General features: G+C 45.3%; 1 protein-coding gene across 3 annotated transcripts in view; it reads right to left on the minus strand.

The window, feature by feature from the left end:
- Window positions 1-19349, minus strand: part of CABP1 (calcium binding protein 1) — a 209306-nt gene that overhangs the window by 7091 nt on the left and 182866 nt on the right. For 2 of the 3 annotated variants that reach the window (XM_086942851.1, XM_086942852.1), the window contains exons 2-3: window positions 8479-8509; window positions 1328-1471 (exon numbers count right to left, since the gene is read on the minus strand). In XM_086942851.1, the coding sequence (XP_086798977.1) occupies window positions 1328-1471; window positions 8479-8509 (175 nt within the window). Of the gene's footprint in view, window positions 1-1327; window positions 1472-8478; window positions 8510-11252; window positions 11430-19349 lie in introns of all 3 variants that reach the window. The other variant, XM_086942850.1, reaches the window with a different exon arrangement.

Genomic DNA, 19349 nt, shown 5'->3' on the forward strand with positions numbered 1-19349 from the left:
CTAACTAGAATACTAACTGCAGCAACTCAACCATGCCTACACTGGGTGACCCTAATTACAGTCCCTCACGAATTCATCCACAAAGTAAAACCAATTGCAGTAACCCATCACTATTGTGGGTCACCTCAGTCACACTCCAGCAATATATAGGTAACAAAAAACACAAAAAGCCATCAACCCTTACACCACACCCAAGCCAACCTGAACTTGCCAATCCTACACTAGGTAACACCATCAGCGGCACACAAAACAACCCTTCACTCAGTCACATTAACACAGCCAACACCCAGCTAACAGTATCCCCAAAAATGTAGCTCTCCATCAATTTCTGAAATGTGTATCAACAAATACAACTCTCGGTCACGCAGGACTTCCATAGCTCAAAATCCCCAATATGTGTTTCAACAAAGTCAGTATGTGGTAGAGTCAAATACTGCATCTACTATTTGATGTACCGAGCACTTTGTTGGTGATGAAACTACAGCAAACAACAGTAACTTCAAAACTCAGCAGATTGAGGCGTACAATTGCATCACTTGCTGACTATGTTTTTTCATGTATTTCTCAACAGCTGATAAATAATTTGCACCCCCAGCCAGTCATTCCTATCTGAGCAACCCCTCCTTGGTCCCCGACAACATCTCATCACCACTTGTTTGCGACTTAACAAGCCACATCTTCTGCAGTCTAATAAGCCACATCTTCTTCTGCAGCTCAGCATGCCCAGATGATGCCCACCACTTCCTTGCCCTGCACAGTGGGGAACCATCCATTACAACACAGTCATTACATCAGACTGCTTTTACAACGCAACTGTTACAGCACAACTGCCTTTATATTGCATGCCATTACAACACATGTCCTTACAACGCATGCTATTACAACGCATACCATTACAACGCATGCCATTACAACGCATTATAAGGTGAGTAATGGATATTTTTTTGTTTAAGGGTGGGTATGGGTTTTGGGGTGGATGGGAATAGTCATTTTTACCTCTACACTATCCAACACTTTGCCTACTGTTGCACTCACTGGAGTGCGAATAGTAATGTTTACCCCTACACTATCCAACACTTACCCTACTGTTTCCCTAAAAGTATTATGCGTTGTAATGGTATGCATTGTCATGGAATGCGTTGTAATGGTAGCTTTTAAAAATACGTTGTAATGGCATGCGTTGTAAAATCATGCGAGGTAATGGTAGTTGCAATGTAAAAACCGTGTTCTAAAAGAATGCGTTGTAACATCATACATTCACACTGTGACTGATAGAGCTGCTGGACAGGCGAGTCTGGTGGTCCTTCTGTCCTATTATGCTACGTACGGTTCATGTTGATCTGCTGGGACAGTTCGATGAGTTCCATCTCGGTGGGCATGTATCCCATGGTCCTCATGCAGTTCCCCAGGTCCTTGCAGCTGATGTAGCCATCCTTGTCTTTGTCAAACTCCTTGAAGGCGTCCCGCAGTTCTGCAACAGCAAATCCACAAGTCAGACTTCTCGTGCCCTCAGCTTCCCTCAGACCGCCAACACACCACACCAGAAAGCATTACCTCAGCAAGAGGTCACCGGTGTGAAAGCCAACTCAACCTCTCACCCTTCCAGGGCAGAAAACGTGAACACCCAATATAACTGATTCATCATATAGCTTTAATGCAATATCTAAAGAGCATTGTTCATATTGTGTATTCACCTTTATTCGAATGTGGAACCACTTGTAACAAATCGTTTTACACAGCATCAAAGCAGCAGAAGATAAGACTTGTCAGCAGGGTGGGTGCATGGAAATACAAATAGGATTCAGAGTTACAAATAGTGATGTGGACAGGAGGCTACAGTCTGATTAGAGCACATTTAGGGGCATATTAGCAAGGGCACTATCGCCGCTTTAGCTGGACTTTTTCCCGGTAAAGCGGCAATATTTTTATCGCCCTATTAGCAAGCTGTAGCTAACAGCAGTTAGCAACAGCTTATAGGCGATAGCTACAGGTTTGGGGCCCACTTTGCATGTCAGCGATATTTATCGCTAATGACATGCAAAGTGGGCGTACCCAACCTGTTAATGACTGAAAGCAGTCGCTAACACAGCTATCGCCTATTAGCAAGGCAGGCGAAGCGATTAAAAAATGTGCGCTAAGCACGAATATCGCCAGAACCTAACGCCTGCTCAGACCATGACTTAACCTTTATATCCAATGGGAGGTGGATATTCAGGTTAAGTCCCCATTAGCGATAATGCATGAATATTGCTGAATTTCCAGTGATATTCACGCATTGAGCCGCTTTTGCCGGATATTTTATCGCTTTAGAGATAAACGTTGCTAATAGCACGTCATCTCTGCGATAATATCCGGCAATAAAAAAAATGCGCTAAGCGCATTTAGCGTTAATTATCGCTATTTGTTGCTAATATGCCCCTTAGATATATAGGTTTACGCTTATGGGTGAGAGTGCTTGCTTTGGGGTTTTGGTATCCAGGGATTTTGTTGGAAGAAAGGTGTGGGGTAGTCAGCTAACTTTCTTGGAAAGCCTTAGAATGGGTTTTATGTCAAAGTATTGAATATAAAAACCTGTAACTACAAGATGTCGAATTGCACCTCCTTGTCAAGATAAACATACATAAACATACATACGGGGCGTAGATTTACTATTTTAACTCCACATCCACTTATCTTGACGATATTGCTCTAGTCGCAGTCGATATTGTTGCACGTCGATATCGGAAAATTAAAAAGGGGTATCACACTCTTTGCAGGGGTGTTTGTTGAGTACATTACAACTGCTGAAAGGAGGCTTGGGCTCAGAGATAATCAGGACTGGAATTTCCTAGGAAGGTTCCAGGCAGTTGAAAGGACTAAAACGTAAGGAGTATTGATTAGTAAATTAGGGATTGACTTAGATGTGAGCGGTAAAGGGTCACCTGCCGAAAACAGGCAGCTTTCCTATCCACCCTCCTCTCTTGCCACCCTCTTGATTTAAAGCACTTGGGATGGGGTGTTCCTGGTTGTGCAGCGACTGCCGACTCCGCGGTCAGGTAAACTGTTCAGTGGATCCAACACCAGCAAGAATGGCCTGGTTGTGGCCACCATATTAAGGACAGGCACTCTGAGTCCATTCCCGCTGACTTTTCTCCTGTTCTCGTGCACAATATCACTGTATTCTTGGACAGGAATCTTTCAAAACTACCCACCAGACATTGAGAAACAACCTAAGAACATTGCTTAATTATTTTAAAACTGACGCCCTGTTTTGCCACACAAAATGTTAAGAGATCAAAGGGGAATTTCCGCTAGCAATTTTTCATATTATCCTCATTTTTTTAATGAACTGCCAGACATATTTACCCCAAACCCAAATAAGCTAAAGTTTCACCAAGCCCTGCCTTATGGGCGTGGTCTGTTCAGAGAACACAAATCCCTATAGGAGTTTGAATTAAAAAATGCAATTTCTATAATCCTTCCTATAACCTGTCCTCCATTTGATCATCTTGAACTGAGATTTCATTAATCAATTTTACCTGGGCAAGGAGATGCAAACTAATACTTAAGTGGTTGACTATGGAATATGATATATATTGGACATATTTTAATTGCACATTAAATGTGTTTTTGTCAGTGAATATATAACTACTGAGGTGATCACGAATACTAAATCGTTTACACCAACACACCAAAAACAAAGGTATACATGTACACACGGGTTCCCACCAAATATGTGTGTGATGTCCAACATAAGTCCAGATGGACCTCATCCTCCTAGTGTATGATAGCATGTTCGCTAGATGTAGTACCAGGACCCTCTGGAGGAAACATTTTTACAAAGCACATACATATACAGACGCATGCGCACAAGTACACAGCGCTCATGCACACTTGGTGACTGTAAGTGAAACTTCTTCTTTGGGCATAAGTGGACATCACTGCACAGGGAAATATGTGTATTATTACACAAAATAAACTAAGACGCAAGAGGCAGTAACAAGGCTGGAAATGTCACAGACGGATCTATGGCAACAAAACAGTATAAACAAACAGCTTCTCAATTCCTGCGGACTTGTTACTATGCCAACCAAGAGTTGTATTAAAATGGTCATCCAGGGAATGGTATCAAATTAGGTTTAAAAATTCAAGCTGGTATCATCAAATATAGGAGCAATGTGGAACCCAAAACCCAACCAGACAACATCAGACAAGCACCATTTAGAATTCAGTCCTTGTCAGACATTATCAAACAAAGGGTCATTCTGGAATTCAAAACTCAACATGGCACCATCAAATGAAGATATGTCATGGAACCCAAAACCAAGAAAACATACACGAACAAAGAGACATTCTGGAAAACAAGACCAAGCAAACATCATCAGATAAAGGTACATTCTGGAATGTAAAGCATAACATAGAATTACAAGACAAGGGACAACCTGGAATAAAAAAAACTCAAGCAGCCAAGATCAAGCAAAGGGACAATTCTGGGATGCAAAACCAAGCAAACGTTATGAAGCGGAGGCATTTCTGGAATGGGAAGCCGAAATTGACACAATCAAAGAAAGTGGTATCTTGGGATTCCTAACACACACCGATACTATCAAAGGGAGAACTCTGTAATCCAAAATCAATCCGACTTGATCAAATAAAGGGTCCTTCTGGAATCTGAAACCAACCAGGAAGACACCCAACAATGGGCCATCTTGAAATCCATTGATTCTGTGTCTGAGGAACTAGGGGCCTCATTTATGAGTAATAACGCATCGCTGCGTAAAAGCAGCGATGCGTCACTTCTCAGTGCGCACTCCCTGCGACATTCCTGATGCGTCATATTTAATGTATGACGCATCATGACGCAAGGAGTTACAGATACGTCAATATTTCTGACGTATCTGTAAGCGCAAAAGTGACGCATTGCTGGAGTGTGTCACAAAAGTGACGCAACTCCAGCAATGCGTCCTTTCACATGGGGAAAGCCCCATGTGAAAGGGTCTGCATCAGTCTTACACCTGCTGTGAGGCAGGCGCAGGATTTTGACGCAACGGTGTCCTAAAAGTGACGCAGTGAAATCTCATAGATTTCACTGCGTCACTTCTACGACCCTTCCTTGCGTCAAAACGCCCCTGTTGCATACATTATACCTGCCGCAGGTATAATGTGGCGCAGGGGTTTACAAAGTGACGCATCTACCTAGATGCGTCACTTTGTAAATATGACACAACAAGGCGCATTGTTTACGCCACTGGTGCGTCACAAATAGTGACGCACCAGCGGCGTAAAAGTGACGCAAGGGCTCATAAATGAGGCCCTAGGTATATATTGTGAATATGGACTTTGAGAAGTTGCTTAATGTCTATTAAACAATTCTGCAATGGATACTGAATGAAGAGATGCCATGTGAATTGCCCTATATTTGTGTATGGGGACATTGGTTCTCTTAAGGGGTGCAAAGAATTGCAAATACCATCTAGGTCTATACATAGAGCAATCCGGCTGTGCTTATGGGCACAAACCTCTGTGCAAGCCCTCTAAGTCCTCATATGAAGCCATTGCGGGTGTAGATGACCAGAACGCATTGCGAAAAACCCTCTAAGTCTGTCTGCAAGGCCACCAGTTGGTGTGTATTGGAAGTAAAGCATTGTGAACACCCACTGTATCTGTGTAGGAAGCCATTATGGGCCTTGATGGGTACAAGGTATCGCGGACACCCACTATACCTATACACAACGCCCTTGTGGGTGTTGATGGGCACAAGGTACTGTAAACACAGTGGTGTAACACAGGCACCTGAGCTGCAGGGGGCCCCCTCAGCATAGTACTCTGGCCTGAGAGTTCTGAATTAAATCTGGAGCTGGGCCCCTCCATGTACCTTGCGGGGGGGCCCACTCAACTTTCGTTACGCCACTGTGTAAACATCCTTAATGTACTTCATTACCAGCTCCCTGTTATTTCTGTGGCGGTATACTGGGGACAGAATGAAAGATTCCAGCTGGTATCTCACTGTGAGACAACACATACTGAAAGTTTTCCCCTGGAATGTGAAATAAGTGGTGTGGAGTGGTGTGGCTCACTGGTTAGAGGCGGCAGACCCGGAAGCAGAGGACGGCCCGGGACCAGGGTTCAATTCCTGATGCGGCAGGGTCGTGGACCAGGGTCAGCGGAATCGATAATTCTCGCTTCTGTGCCTACTCTAACCAGGGATCACACTCGGCAACTCTGGGCATTAGCTTGCCTCATCTCCACAATGGCCCCCCACATACGCCGGGAATGCCTGGTTTCACCCTGGAGATACCCAGTAGGGACCATCTCACAGGGAAAGCCAGGACGGGTTCCCCAGCGGTCTACAGCGCGGAGATACCCTATGTGGGGTGATTCATGCGCTTTACAAGACATCATTACATTACATTACATAACATGCAGAACCTGGGGTTCCAGGTCCAGTTACGCATGTTTTCCCCCTTCCAGGGGGAATAATGGGCCATAATCTGCAAACACGTACTACATGCTTGAAGCTCTGGGACACTCGCAATGGGAGCCTATGTAGCCACAGTGGGTGTTGAAGGGCACAAGGTACTGGTAACAGCCACCGTGTCTATGCATGAAGTCGCTGTGGGTGTTGATGGGCACGTTGAATGGTAAACAACCACCATTTCTATACTTGCAGCCCTTGTGGTTGATGATGGACACGAGGGGCTCGATTCACAGAGGTAAACTGAGACAAAAGTCTAACTTTACGACTTACAGTAGTCACAAAGGGCATTTACGAGTCGTAAAGTTAGACTTTTGTCTCAGTTAAACTTAAGTTTTGGTCTTAAGTTTAACTTAAACCAGGACCTTTGGTCTCAGTTAAACTTAAACCAAAATTTTAGTTTAATGGAGCAAAAGTCTAACTTTATGACTCGTAAGTGCCCTTCGTGAATACACAAATTCGCAAAGTTAGACTTTCGTCTCAGTTTACCTTTGTGGATCAGGCCAGAGGTATTCTAAACAACCGCCATATCTGTACAAGAAGCTCCTATACAAGTTGATTGGGACAGTGCATTATGCATGTCCTCCATCTTGTGGCATTGTGAACCACCCCTTGCAACTGAAGTCCGGGGAGGGTGCTACAGCCTCCAACTTAATTACTAACTATTAAAAGTTCAGAAATAAAGGGGCGCAGTGCCGACGAGTGTGGAGACCAGGGGCTGTCAAAGGAGCTAAGGACGTGAAAATAGGAGAAAGATACATTATTAAAATGGGTTTAAAAGAAAGAGGGAAATAGAGAGACATGTAGGGAGAGAAGGGTTGAAAGAAAACGTGCAGAGGGAGAAAAGTGAGATGGGTAGATAAAAAGGGGGGGAAAGAGAGGAAGAAACTAAAGCAAGGAAGGAAACGTGAAACAAGGAAGAGTGAAAGGAAAGAAGTACTGAAAAAGTAAGGGTGGCAGTAAGGGTTGAAGAGAAACAAGGCGAAAAGAAAGAAGGAAGCAATAGTGAAAGAAAGATTGAAAGTGTGAACGGATGGATGGATAGATGGGCAAAGTTGTGAGGGGTGAAAAGGTGTTTGGAAGGGTGAGAAAATAAACTAATGAAAAGATGAAAGGACGGGTGGATATGTGAAAGGATGAAGGGACAGGCAGACTGATGGCCTGATGGATGAGTAGATGGTTGAGTGGACGGATTAATGTGTGCCTGAATGAAATGATGGATGAGGGTTTAGGTGGGTGGAAAGTTGAAGGAATGGATTGCTGTGGAAAGGGTAGGTGGATGGGTAGATGGGAATGTGAAAGGGCGAGTTAATAGCAGGCGTGGAAGGATACAAGGAAGTCTTCTATGGAGGGCCAGTCTAGCCCACATGATTACCTCACTAAGGGTATGGTTCAAAGGGGGAGGGGTCATTTTAATTTCTATGGCTGCTCCTTTGCCTCTGTTGCTGTCTGAAGCCAGGTCGTGGCACATTTTTCCTGCCACCTGACCCGGACACACCATGCATGTGAAATTCTTTGGCCAGATTTTGCCTGACCTTGGCCTGAACTCATCATGGCTGCCATGAACCTGGAGCACGTGATGCCTTTTGCAGGCTTCGCACGCGCTGTACCTGGCTAAAGAGTCAGATAATCTGACCCCAACATCCAGAGTTTACATGGGCTACCACTGCCTGGTACTGAGTTAATAAACTTGTTCATTTGAAAGGGAGAGTACCTGCATTCCTCAGTACTGTTGCAATTTATTGGACAGTACCCGTACTTCTCTGGAGCTAACAGGTAAGCGCTACATAGTGAGTACCTGTCCTTCTGTTTTTTCCATTTAAAGCTCTGCCCAGAGCCTAAACCCCTCTCCCATGTGCTCCAAGATGTAGGCGAACAACGGAGGCGCCAGGAACAAGAACTGGGGGTGGAGGCGGAGGGGGGAGGCATACCTCCCTCCAGTCGCAATCCCTTCCCTGGCTTTGGAAGTTTGCTTGAAACACTTGACAGTAGCCCCATTATTTTCACGGAGCTCCAGTTCTTACCTTCAATCTCCTCTGGTCGCAGCTCCCGGTCCTGGAAGGAGAGAAAGGAGAATTGCTGTTAGTGTTGGCGCTGGAGGGCCGCAGCCCACACGCTGAAGCCATGTTTGAATGGGTGGGTGACTGGGAATACATGAAGTGCAGAAAGGAGACGATGACGACAGTCTTGACTAACACCAACAATAACAGGGGAATGAGTTAAGGAAGGATGGAAATGCACTTCTGTACACCTGCAGGGACCCCTGCATGCACCCCCTGCACAGCCCTGTGTCCTTCCCGCCAGCATGGTCCGCTCTCCATCTTGTTCCTGCAAAAAGCCTTACGCGCTCGCTCTCCTGCCGTAGACCCTTGTGACAAGGCACCCCCAGGTACCTCTGCTGCCTTGCAACATCAGGAATCTCCAAAGAACCATCTATTGTGGCACTTTGGGGTCACTTGTCCGTTATTCCCATCCTGCTCTTAGTCTGTCAAATGCTGGAGCTCTGCACCCCCCCTCTCGCGCAGCCGCGCTTTCACTCACCCTCGCACACACCTGTATGTATTCAGACACCTCTGAAACCATCCAATGGTTGGAGAGCTGAAGGTGGAGCAAGGAGGGTTGAAGGTGGAAGAAGGAGGGTTGAAGGTGGAGGAAGGAGGGTTGAAGGTGGAGGAAGGAGGGTTGAAGGTGGAGGAATGAGGTTTGGGGGATTGAAGGAGGAGGAATAAGGGTTGGGGGATTGAAGGTGGAGGAATAAGGGTTGGGGGATTGAAGAAGGAGGAATAAGGGTTGGGGGATTGAAGGAGGAGGAAGGATGGTTGGAGAATTGAAGGAGGGGGGGGTGAGGGTTGGGGGGTTGAAAGCAGAGGAATGAGGGTTAGGGGTTGAAGGTGGAGGAATAAGGGTTGGGGGATTGAAGGTGGAGGAATGACAGTTGTGGGTTGAAGGTGGAGGAATAAGGGTTGGGGGATTGAAGGTGGAGGAATGACAGTTGTGGGTTGAAGGTGGAGGAATAAGGGTTGGAGGATTGAAGGTGGGGGAATGAGGGTTGGGGGTTGAAAGCAGAGGAATGAGGGTTAGGGGTTCGAAGGTGGAGGATTGAGGCTTAGGGTTGAAGTTAGGAGGAAGGGGGTTGGAGGTTTGAAGGTGGATGTTAGGGAGTAGAACGACTGGTGCTAAGTTGATGGACCGGGGCCTTGTGATTGTCATGTGTACACTGTGTTGCTGTCTTCAGTGTCTCACCAAAGTGTGGTTTGTGGTTGGGGTGTGACCTGTGCGCAGAGCGCTAGGTGATTGGGTGATTGCTGGAAAGGTTCTCCAATTGTGCCTCAGATCATAGGAAGCAGAGCATCACAAGGTGCATGTGAAGGGGATAATAATGAGGGGGCTAGGCAAAGAACTTAACATAGAGTGGGAGGAGCGGTGAAAAGGCTGGTTGAGTGTGTGCAGTAGTGGAGCTATGACAAGGTGCAGGTGAAGCGCACACGGCCATCAGATGTGCTCTGATTATGGTGCATGTGAGACGAGCATAGCTAACATAAGGATGGAAGTGGTACACATGCGCGTAGCATGTGTGTTCAGGAGTGCGGTGGCAAAGGTGTGGGAATGTGGAGGTGCCATGTGTTGGGGCCAGAGATGATTTCTGATTGTGGCAGAGTGGACAGTGAGCACAGCTGAAAAGAGTAGCGCATCTTGACCTGTACCAGGTGGAGTATGATCAAAGATGTTGTTCTAGACAGATTTACTCCTACCAAGGGTGTGTCACAGCAGTCATCTCAAGGGAGTGGGAACAATCTTCTACTGAGGGCTTTGCAAAAGGTCAGATGATCATGAAGGTTCCTGATGTGGGCTGGGAAGGAGTTCCATAGTTGTCATGGATGAAGCCCACCCTCCCGGGGCTGTCCTGTTGCATTGCAGGGTTACAATTCACATACTGTGAGCAATGTAGAGAGGATGAGAAGTTGGACTGGTGGAGAAGGAATTGTGGGAGAAAAGAAATGGGGGCATTGATGCCCCGTGCAAAAAGAAGATGTAGTGTTGGTGGGCACAGGGTGGAAGTAACAGCTGGAAGGGTATGGATCAGGGCTGTGTGATTGGAGAAAAGAGAAAGAAAGGGTGATGTGGGAGTGAGGCAGGATAGTAGGGGGAGAATGAAAGATGATGGACGGGGTCTGAAGGGATGGATGATGCTAGGATAGATGACTGCACATGGTGCTTTAGAGGATGCAGGATTGGAATAGGACTAATAGCTCAATGCAGGGTAGCAGTTACTAAGGACAGTGAGCGAATGGGAATGTGGATGGCAGAAACCACTGAACAAAGAGGTGAGTCTGTTGGATGTTGCTGAGATGGAGCGGCCGCTGGGAGATGCGCCTGTTCTCACGTATGGAGTGAATGCAGAGAAACAGCTGGAGATTTGCGTCTTTGAGATTTTGCATGGAGTGTGGATATGGCTGATGACTTAGACTTGATTCATGTGTGCGTGACGGTACATGTTGGTGTATGCATGTGGCGCGCATCAGTCAGCATTTCAAGAATTCATTGCATTTTAAGACATACGGTCAAACGCTTGACCACCATAACAGAAGCTTATTAAACCCTACCGCTAGACCATAAGTTGTTGCTAGCGCTCTCACATGATCATGTTGGACACTGGTCACAGGGGTGCTCTCATGCATGGATTGACCATATGCGCGTGTCGTATGGCCATGAAGGGGAGTATGCATATGCTAGATACATATGCATTCAGATTTGCGTCAAGGCAGGTTTCATGCACCGCCAGACGACACTTACGTACAGGCAGCCTGTGTTCCGCGAAGCCCTTCCTCAGGAATATACACGCTGGGCCCAGCATGTTGTGCATGACTGCACAGTTTTGCGCGAGGGCCATGAGCGGGCCGTGCGGCTCAAATACCGACATCCTGTCCTCACTGGTCTGGACTGCGCTATAGCTCGCCTTCTCGTCATGGCGGATCTTCCCAGCAGCAAGCAAACAACACATTAGAGAGCTTTATTGTCATGAATCTCTTGCAGGGAGCTCCAGAAGCACTTCACCAGGGTCTCCCAGTCTGAACTACTGCAATACTATGGCCCATGTCTCAGTCTTAGCCTCTAGGGTGTCCTATTTTGAGATCAGGCGACAAATTCTCTGATCCTGTCAGTCAATGGTCCCACAACAAGCTACCTCAGTTTCTCAGTCTGAGCTCCCACAACAAATTCCCGTAGGGCAGGCGTGTCAAAGGGAGGTCCAGGGCGGCTGGATCCATGCTAGATTTTGGACTATCCACATAAAATAAATGTACATGCAATGCACCCAAAAGCAAAACAATCACATAGTCTGTAATCCTGAAAATCTGGCATGGATGTGGCCATCCGGAGCCACTGTCAAACAAGCAACTTTAGCATCTCAGTCTAGACTATCACAACCCATCTTCTTCCATCGGCTCAATGTAAACTTCCAGGGGCATCTTCACCCACCCGCCCGAGTCTATCAGAAGAAGCTCCCTCAAAGCCCTCTTTAGCTCTCCTTGTCTCAGCTTGCACAGCGCATCCCTAAGCCCCCCCAGTCCAGGCTCCCAATAGTTCTGTGGGTCTACTCAATGATTTGTTGACACTTTGCTTCATGTCAGCCGGGCCTTGACTTGTTGCTCTACTTTCTCAGTTCTACAACACTAACCTATTGACTTGCAGCTTTAACTTACACACTCAGGCCTGTGATCTGTAGACGCTTGCCCAGAATGGGGCCCGACCACCAAGTCCACCCCATGAAGCCATAACCTCAGGGACAGGAACAGCAGCCCGCAGACATGATTTACAATCCCAACTCTGCAACCAGAGATTGCAGGACTCAGGACACACCACCAAAGCACCCCCATATCTCAGGACTCCTAGCTTCATTCCCAGCACGGAAAACTGTAACTTCACGTGTTGACCCCAAATGTACAGCTTTAGCGTTAGGATCCGAAACTACAATAGGGAGAAGGAAATTTACTTACCTGAGGGAGAAGGAAATTTACTTACCTGTAACTCTGCTTCCTCCTGTCCATCAAAGGCCTCACCTTTCCAGCCCCTGGCAACGTTGCTGCATTGTAGACCAGAGACGGCCTCCAGAGCATCAACAATTTTAAGCCACTCGCCCTTTATATAACGTTCCTCCTGCTGAGAACCTCAGCTCCCAGTAGGATTCCTGTAAACCTTGGCTCACTTTAGACAAAGCAGCTGATGCTGAGCGGGGGATGGAAGACGGGTACCGACAACGAGGAGGAGACTGCGCACAAGCCGCTATTGGCACCTCCCATTATTTTACTTCCTTGTCTGAACACTTCTTTTACCAGGGTGGTACATGAATATATCATTATCAGAACACCATATGACATACATATTATATCCTAACCATAGTCTACAAATATATTGCCCCATTAGTGTTAATGACAGATACTCTACACCCAATAGGACAATATTTTTGTAAGTAATGTTTAGAACACAATCCTAATATCAAACCATGTTTCTGTATAGATAGTATGACAAAATAAAACCCTTCTATCATGTTTTAGGAACAGGTTGCCAAACAAACTTCCTGATGGTGGTGCTGAGACAGGACAATGCCAGGCCTCCAGCAAGGAAGTTGTTAGGAGTAGTTGCTAGACTGTTAATGCATTTAAAGACGAATAGTCCAAAAGAAGCCCATGTGGATGTCCTAAAGAGCTCCATGGCTGAGGCAAGTCTCCAGAAAGCCCTTGGTGGTGCCTGAGATTTGGTGGAACCCACATAGGCATCCTTCAGGGTGTATCAGCTGTAGATGAGACCTCTGATGCAGCCATTGACAGAAGTTACACTTCTGCCGAACATCTGGACTGCACTCCCTGGTGTGATCAGCACAGGATACTTGCGCTCTTCTCACAAGAGTTGCTACGACCAGAGGAGAAAGGACTGACAGTAGGACTCTCATTTGGTGTGCATATCTGACATTTCCATAGGGTATGAATGTCCACCTTGCCCCTGAGAAATATATTTAGGTGCAAAGCAGAGTGAGCCTGGAACTCTAATGGCACTGGAACCTGCACTTGTGATGAGACAGATACACAGCGAACTCTACAATGCCCACAAGTACTTGCTTACAACCTGCTGAAGACCTCTGATGCGTGCCAACTAGAGGGACATATGTGCCAGGAGTAAAAGAGAAGGACCTGTTTATCGCACGAGGCGCTATAAAGACCGAGCGGCATCTGGGCAAGAGAATTTGGGCTACTGAAAACTGCAACGGAGATGTAACAGGTGAAAGCCAAGTATACAACTACAGAGTTCACAATGCACTGAGAGCCAAGAAAGATTGAAAGAGTACGAAAACCAAGGTGCCCACCTGAGCCACATTGATTCCCACGTGCACCCACGCCATTGCCTGGCACCAATAATGAACACTTAGAAGGTTGGCACCCACGTCCAAACCACAGGAGGGGAATCAGTCGGAACAACGCGGGCCGAGCCACGAGTGATCCAACTTTGCAAGCGCTCCCACGCTTGCTTTAAACACGCATTTGCCTTAACCACAGGTGCGCGGTCTAGCTGCCGACTGTCAGAAGCCGTAAGGATTGGGAGAGGACGTGATGTGGTGAGGTAAGTGGGGCTAGGGACGGGTTTTGGAGGGGGTACGTTTGTATGGTTTGGGGGGACGGGGTAGTTCTCAGGGGTGGGGGTTCGGGTAGTTTTCAGGGCTGGAGGGTTTCGGGGTCATTTTCAGGACTGGGGGTAGTTTTCAGGGCTGGAGGGGAGGGGGTTGTTTTTTAGGAGGGAGGGGGACGTTTAGGTTTCAGGGCCTGTGCTTGGGGGGCTGTTTTAGTGCTCATAGAGGGGGCAGGGATGGTAATACTTTTTAGGGCTTAGGGGGGCACAGTAAGTTTTAGGGCTTAGGGAAGGGTGGGGTAGTTTTTAGGGCAGGGGGTCAGGGTCGTTTTTAGGGCTTAGGGGAGGGCGGGATAGTTTTAACTGAAGGGGTTCGGCTGGATCCCTCCCTCATTAGTGTTGGGGTTCAGCTGATTACCACGTGGTCCTTCCTCTTAGAGTGCTACAGCTTTACTTGTAGCTTGTAACTACCACTGATGAACCTTCTTAAGCCTGCTTACAACTGTGGACAACCCGTCATGTTAACCTTTGTGATGAGTGTTGAGTTGAGTACTGTCACAAAAACCAGCTCCGCAGTATTCTTGCGTGGTAGCACACCAGGGAGGCCTTCGGCTTCTCCTGCTGGGCCCGATGATGAAGCATGTCACCAACCAGGGTGGTGAGTGAGGGCTTCCTGTAAAATCCAATGTGATTTGTTTTCTTCAATCCTTCTCATGTGTTTGTGCTTACACACATAGAATAACTGACACTCTTCTGTCGCTTGATATACATTTACCTGGGGGACTGAGAGTGTCTTTTTTCCCTCTCTCTCTTGTTGTTGAAACCTATTTAAGCTGGATGCCACATCTCATTCTCCTGAGTAAGTGCTCATTTCATTGGTAGCTTGCAGGCTGCTCATCTGTGCAGCCGCCACATGTCAAGTTTATGGCTGTGTACTGGAGTTTGTGTAATCTGGGGCTGGCAATAAATCGAATTTTGCAGGTTTGAAATGGGTAGTCCCCCATTCCAACCTGCAGAAATAGTAATACCACCTCTGGGGTAAATCTGATTTCCTTGTGGCATTACCGCATCATCTTATAAGGCCCTCAAAAGGAGCATCTCTCACTCAACCTCCTCAGTACAATTGTGCAGGGAGAAACTCGCCGTGCATTTTGCAGCTTGGCTGGGCTTGAATAGAGTGAAAAGGTAAACAACCTTTACAACGAAACTTTTACAACGCACTACCATTACGACGCAACTTTTACAACGCAAACCATTACAAAGAATTGCGCTGGGGGGCGCTCTAGGATAGGGAATAGGTTTAATTTACTATCCAACACCTTCCCTACTATCCACGGGGACTGGAGTTGGAATAGTAAATTAAACTATTCACTATCCAGCGCCCCAAAGCACTATGCGTTGTAAAGGCATCCGTTGTAAAAAACGTGTTGTAAAGGCATGCGTGGTAAAAGCATGCATTGTAACGTCATACATCCGAGTGAAAATGATCATGCAAACAAAAGTTTGCACAGATAAAATTGAAATTCTGCAAACTTTCCCCTAGGCAAACATCTCAGAATATTGCAAACACCTATTGTAAAAAAACAGAGCATGGGGTGAACCGCAAGGTTAAAGCAGCCAGTGTATAGGTTTAAGGTGTTACAGCTGTCATCTGTCGAGGACTGCATGAACTGGATAGAACATGTCCCTGCCCATCCAAAGTGTACAGTGCTGGACCTGGAGGCTGGTTTTGGCACCACCAGGAGACTGCAGTGTACAATTCCTGCTCACAAGAGGCTGGTTCACCAAGGCCCAGCCAACCCTAATATTAGAAAAGAACTACAGCCATTGGGAATTATGCTATGAATACATTGTGCTAAATTACCATGAAAGGGAAAGACCCCTAAAGAACATATTCAGTGCCAAAGTAATTATTGTATTTATGACCTCTCAATGTTAGAGAGCAGGGAAGAGGAAAAATGGGAGGTGAGGAGGGCGGGCGAAAAATGTAACGTGGGCACATTGTTCCCAGGATGGTTATTGTTCAAGGAATTTTATTGAAGTTTAAACGAAGAGGAAAAACAAATAATAAATGGACTCAGTGATATAGGTTAGACAAACCAGTACATATTTAAAAGGTATCAATGAACATTTGAAAAACAGATATAAACAAAAGCCAGATGGCAATAATAAAAAGAAAAAGTATTACAATATATCCCTGTACAAAATATGAAGAAACTGTATACAGGCAAAGGAAGGATATAAACCCCAATGCATTCAAATATGTTATAAAGGAACAGGGAGGAAACAAGCCATGTATAACAAATAATACCTTAAAAGCTTGGTAAAGGAGAAAAAAGGGGAAAGATAGGGAAGGTGGGGTAAGGGAGCGCCAGTGGAACAACTGCTTCAAAAAGAAAAAGATATTAAAAAAAAATCGAAAAAAGTGTTAAAATGGTTCAGGTAATAGGGGAGTTGGAGAGATGGGCCCCAGAATCCTGAGCACAGTGTTGAACATAATTGTCCAAAGATCTCCAGACAGTGCTAGCAATAGTAGAAGAAGAGTGACTATCAGAGTACAAGGTGTGAGCACTACGAAGGTGGGATACCCAGGCCCACCAAGTGTGAAAATAAAGGTGTTGTGGGGACTTCCATTCTGTGAGAGAGCTTTCAGGATGTTTGTTATGATGGTATGACATGCTGCTAATTTAGCAATAGAAAGGGTCCAATATTTAATAGCCCAATTTAAGATCCTAAGGTAAATATTAGTGTATGCACAATAGACTTACTTGAAGAATACATTGGTTTAAACTGGTTGCAGTAATAATTATAATAATTTGGTGCAAAGGATTACAAATTAAGCATTATTCCATGCATACGTAATGATAAGCTGATGTCACACCAGGCACACAGAAGTGAGAGTGGTAAGATGGTGTTACTGTGACTGAGGTAAGGGACAAGATTGGGGCATATTATCAAGGGGGTTTATCTCCGCTTTTTTGGCTTTAAAAGCCAAGAAAGCGGAAATAAAATTATCTCCCTATTACCAAGCTGTTGCTAACACCAGTTAGCGACAGCTAATAGGAGATAGCGACCATCTTGGGCCCCGCTTTGCATGTCAGTGATATTTATCACTAATGACATGCAAAGTGGGCGTGCCAAGATGTTAGAGACTGGAAACAGTCGCTAACATCGCTATCTCCTATTACCAACTTTTGGAGATATTCGCGCTAAGCGCAAATATCTCCAAAAGCTAACACCTGCCCTGAGCAGTTCTTAGCCATGTTATCCAATGGGAGGTGGATAACATGGCTAAGAGCATTTGCTCGATAATGCATGAATATCGCTGACTTTTCAGCGATATTCATGCATTTCGGCCGTTTTTTATCGCATTTGCGATAAACCTTGCTAATAGCAAGGTTTATCTGCGATAAAAATCGCCGATGTGCGGCGATAATTTTTGTCTCTAAACAAGTTAGAGACAAAAATTATCGCTAGTTGTTGGTAATATGCCCCAAGATTATTTTCAAATGAAGAAGACATGGAGGCAGACAATTAAACAGAAGTGCTTTGACAACCTCTCCTTAAATCAACAAGTGGGAAGCACTCAAACTGCTTAAGTTAATTATTAAACCCACCATTTAAGAGGGTGTCGACATGTTTCAGAAAATGTTCAATGGGGTATCAAACATCGCATTGACGTGCACGTGTGTAAAAAGACTAGCAAATGTCGTGGTTGAAAAATAAGCGTGTTGACTCAAAAATAATTCTTTAGGGTTCTTACTCAAATCCAAACAAAATTCATGTCTGACTCTTTTTAACTTTTTTTTAACTTTATAATTAATAAAATCTCCAATGAAAAAAATTCACATAGTTTGCTTTGCTGTAATTATGCGAAACTTCAGGAAAATGACTCACAATTATTCATAGTTACATGAAATGCAAATCTATCATATAGCACTGAATTTTAGAGTGAAATTTGTCTTGGTGGTAATTTTTGATGTGAGGTCACATTTTGTGCTAAATAATTGCACAAAAAACCATGTGCTAAAAATAACTGTTGCTTGTTTTTTTTGTCTGCATTGTTCCGCCACTGCTGTGCAATAGTTATGCAGAGAATGAAGGTGAATTTGCACAACATGATGTAATGGTGTGATTTCTAGAATTTTGCATAACAAACATAATGCGAAATTTCTTAAATTATGCAAATTGTGGGACAATAATTTCCTATAGCACAGGTGTAGTTTGCAACAGAAAGTATGCATAAGAGACATACTAAACAGCTACGGTAACTTAGAAAACAATCTCCAAACCTATAGATGAAAACGTCTCTATGATATTAAATCAGATAAACACTTAGAGGTCCTGTGTTCCGTCATCACTACCAGATTTCGTGCATCACCACAACCAAAGCAAAAATGGTTCCCCTTCACCTCTCCGCATGTGTCTGGTTCCTGTCTGTACATATGCAGGTGCACATGACAACTGACTAATCTCTTAATTTGGGGAGAGGAGTTGGCCTAACAGCTAGGGTGGTTGACCTCAAATCTGGGGAACCGGGTTGGAGTCTAGGCAAGGACGCGCACAACCCTGTGATTCTGGGCAAATCACTTAATCTCCCCGTGCCTAACAAAAATGAATGTGTCCACATGTAACGCAACTAGTGCTCGTGTAAAGCGCCTCGATACCTTTGGGTCAATTTTCCGCTATATAAAACGCCGTAAATATGTATATCTTTTTTTTAATTGACTTGTGGCACTGTCATCAGGCCGGGAAGAGGGACATGAATGTTTCCAAGTTGATGTTTGAAAACTATCACTTTTAATTCATGCCTCTCAATACAGTGGTATAATCTGATGCACTAAAGTGAAACGCTTCCGCACGTTAAAAAATACTTTTTTGAATTTTGAAGCGTCTTTATCATATTTTCCATGACCTTTGTTGCATGATCTACATGCCTAGCCTACTTTCTCAGCTCGTGCACCGGCTCTTACAGCCAACCCAGGCCCTTGGCTTGGCTCTGTCTCTCCATGTTAATTTGCTGCCTTGCCCATCTCAATAACTTCCTTACAGCACTGTGATAATTTCATTAGATTTCGGGTAGGGAACAATATTGTAAATGTAAATGTAGTGTTGCTTGTATAGCGCACCCCAGGCATCCAAGCGCTGTTGGGGCCGTTGTGAAGATTAAGCAAGCTATTGCCCAGAGTTGCAGAGTGGGACCCATGATTAGAGTAGGCACTGAGGCGAGAATTATCAGGTCCGAGAAACCGCCGAGGTAGGAATTGAACCCTGG

The sequence above is a fragment of the Lissotriton vulgaris genome, chromosome 11 (assembly GCF_964263255.1).
Source record: "Lissotriton vulgaris chromosome 11, aLisVul1.2, whole genome shotgun sequence".
In the NCBI taxonomy this organism is placed as follows: domain Eukaryota; kingdom Metazoa; phylum Chordata; class Amphibia; order Caudata; family Salamandridae; genus Lissotriton; species Lissotriton vulgaris.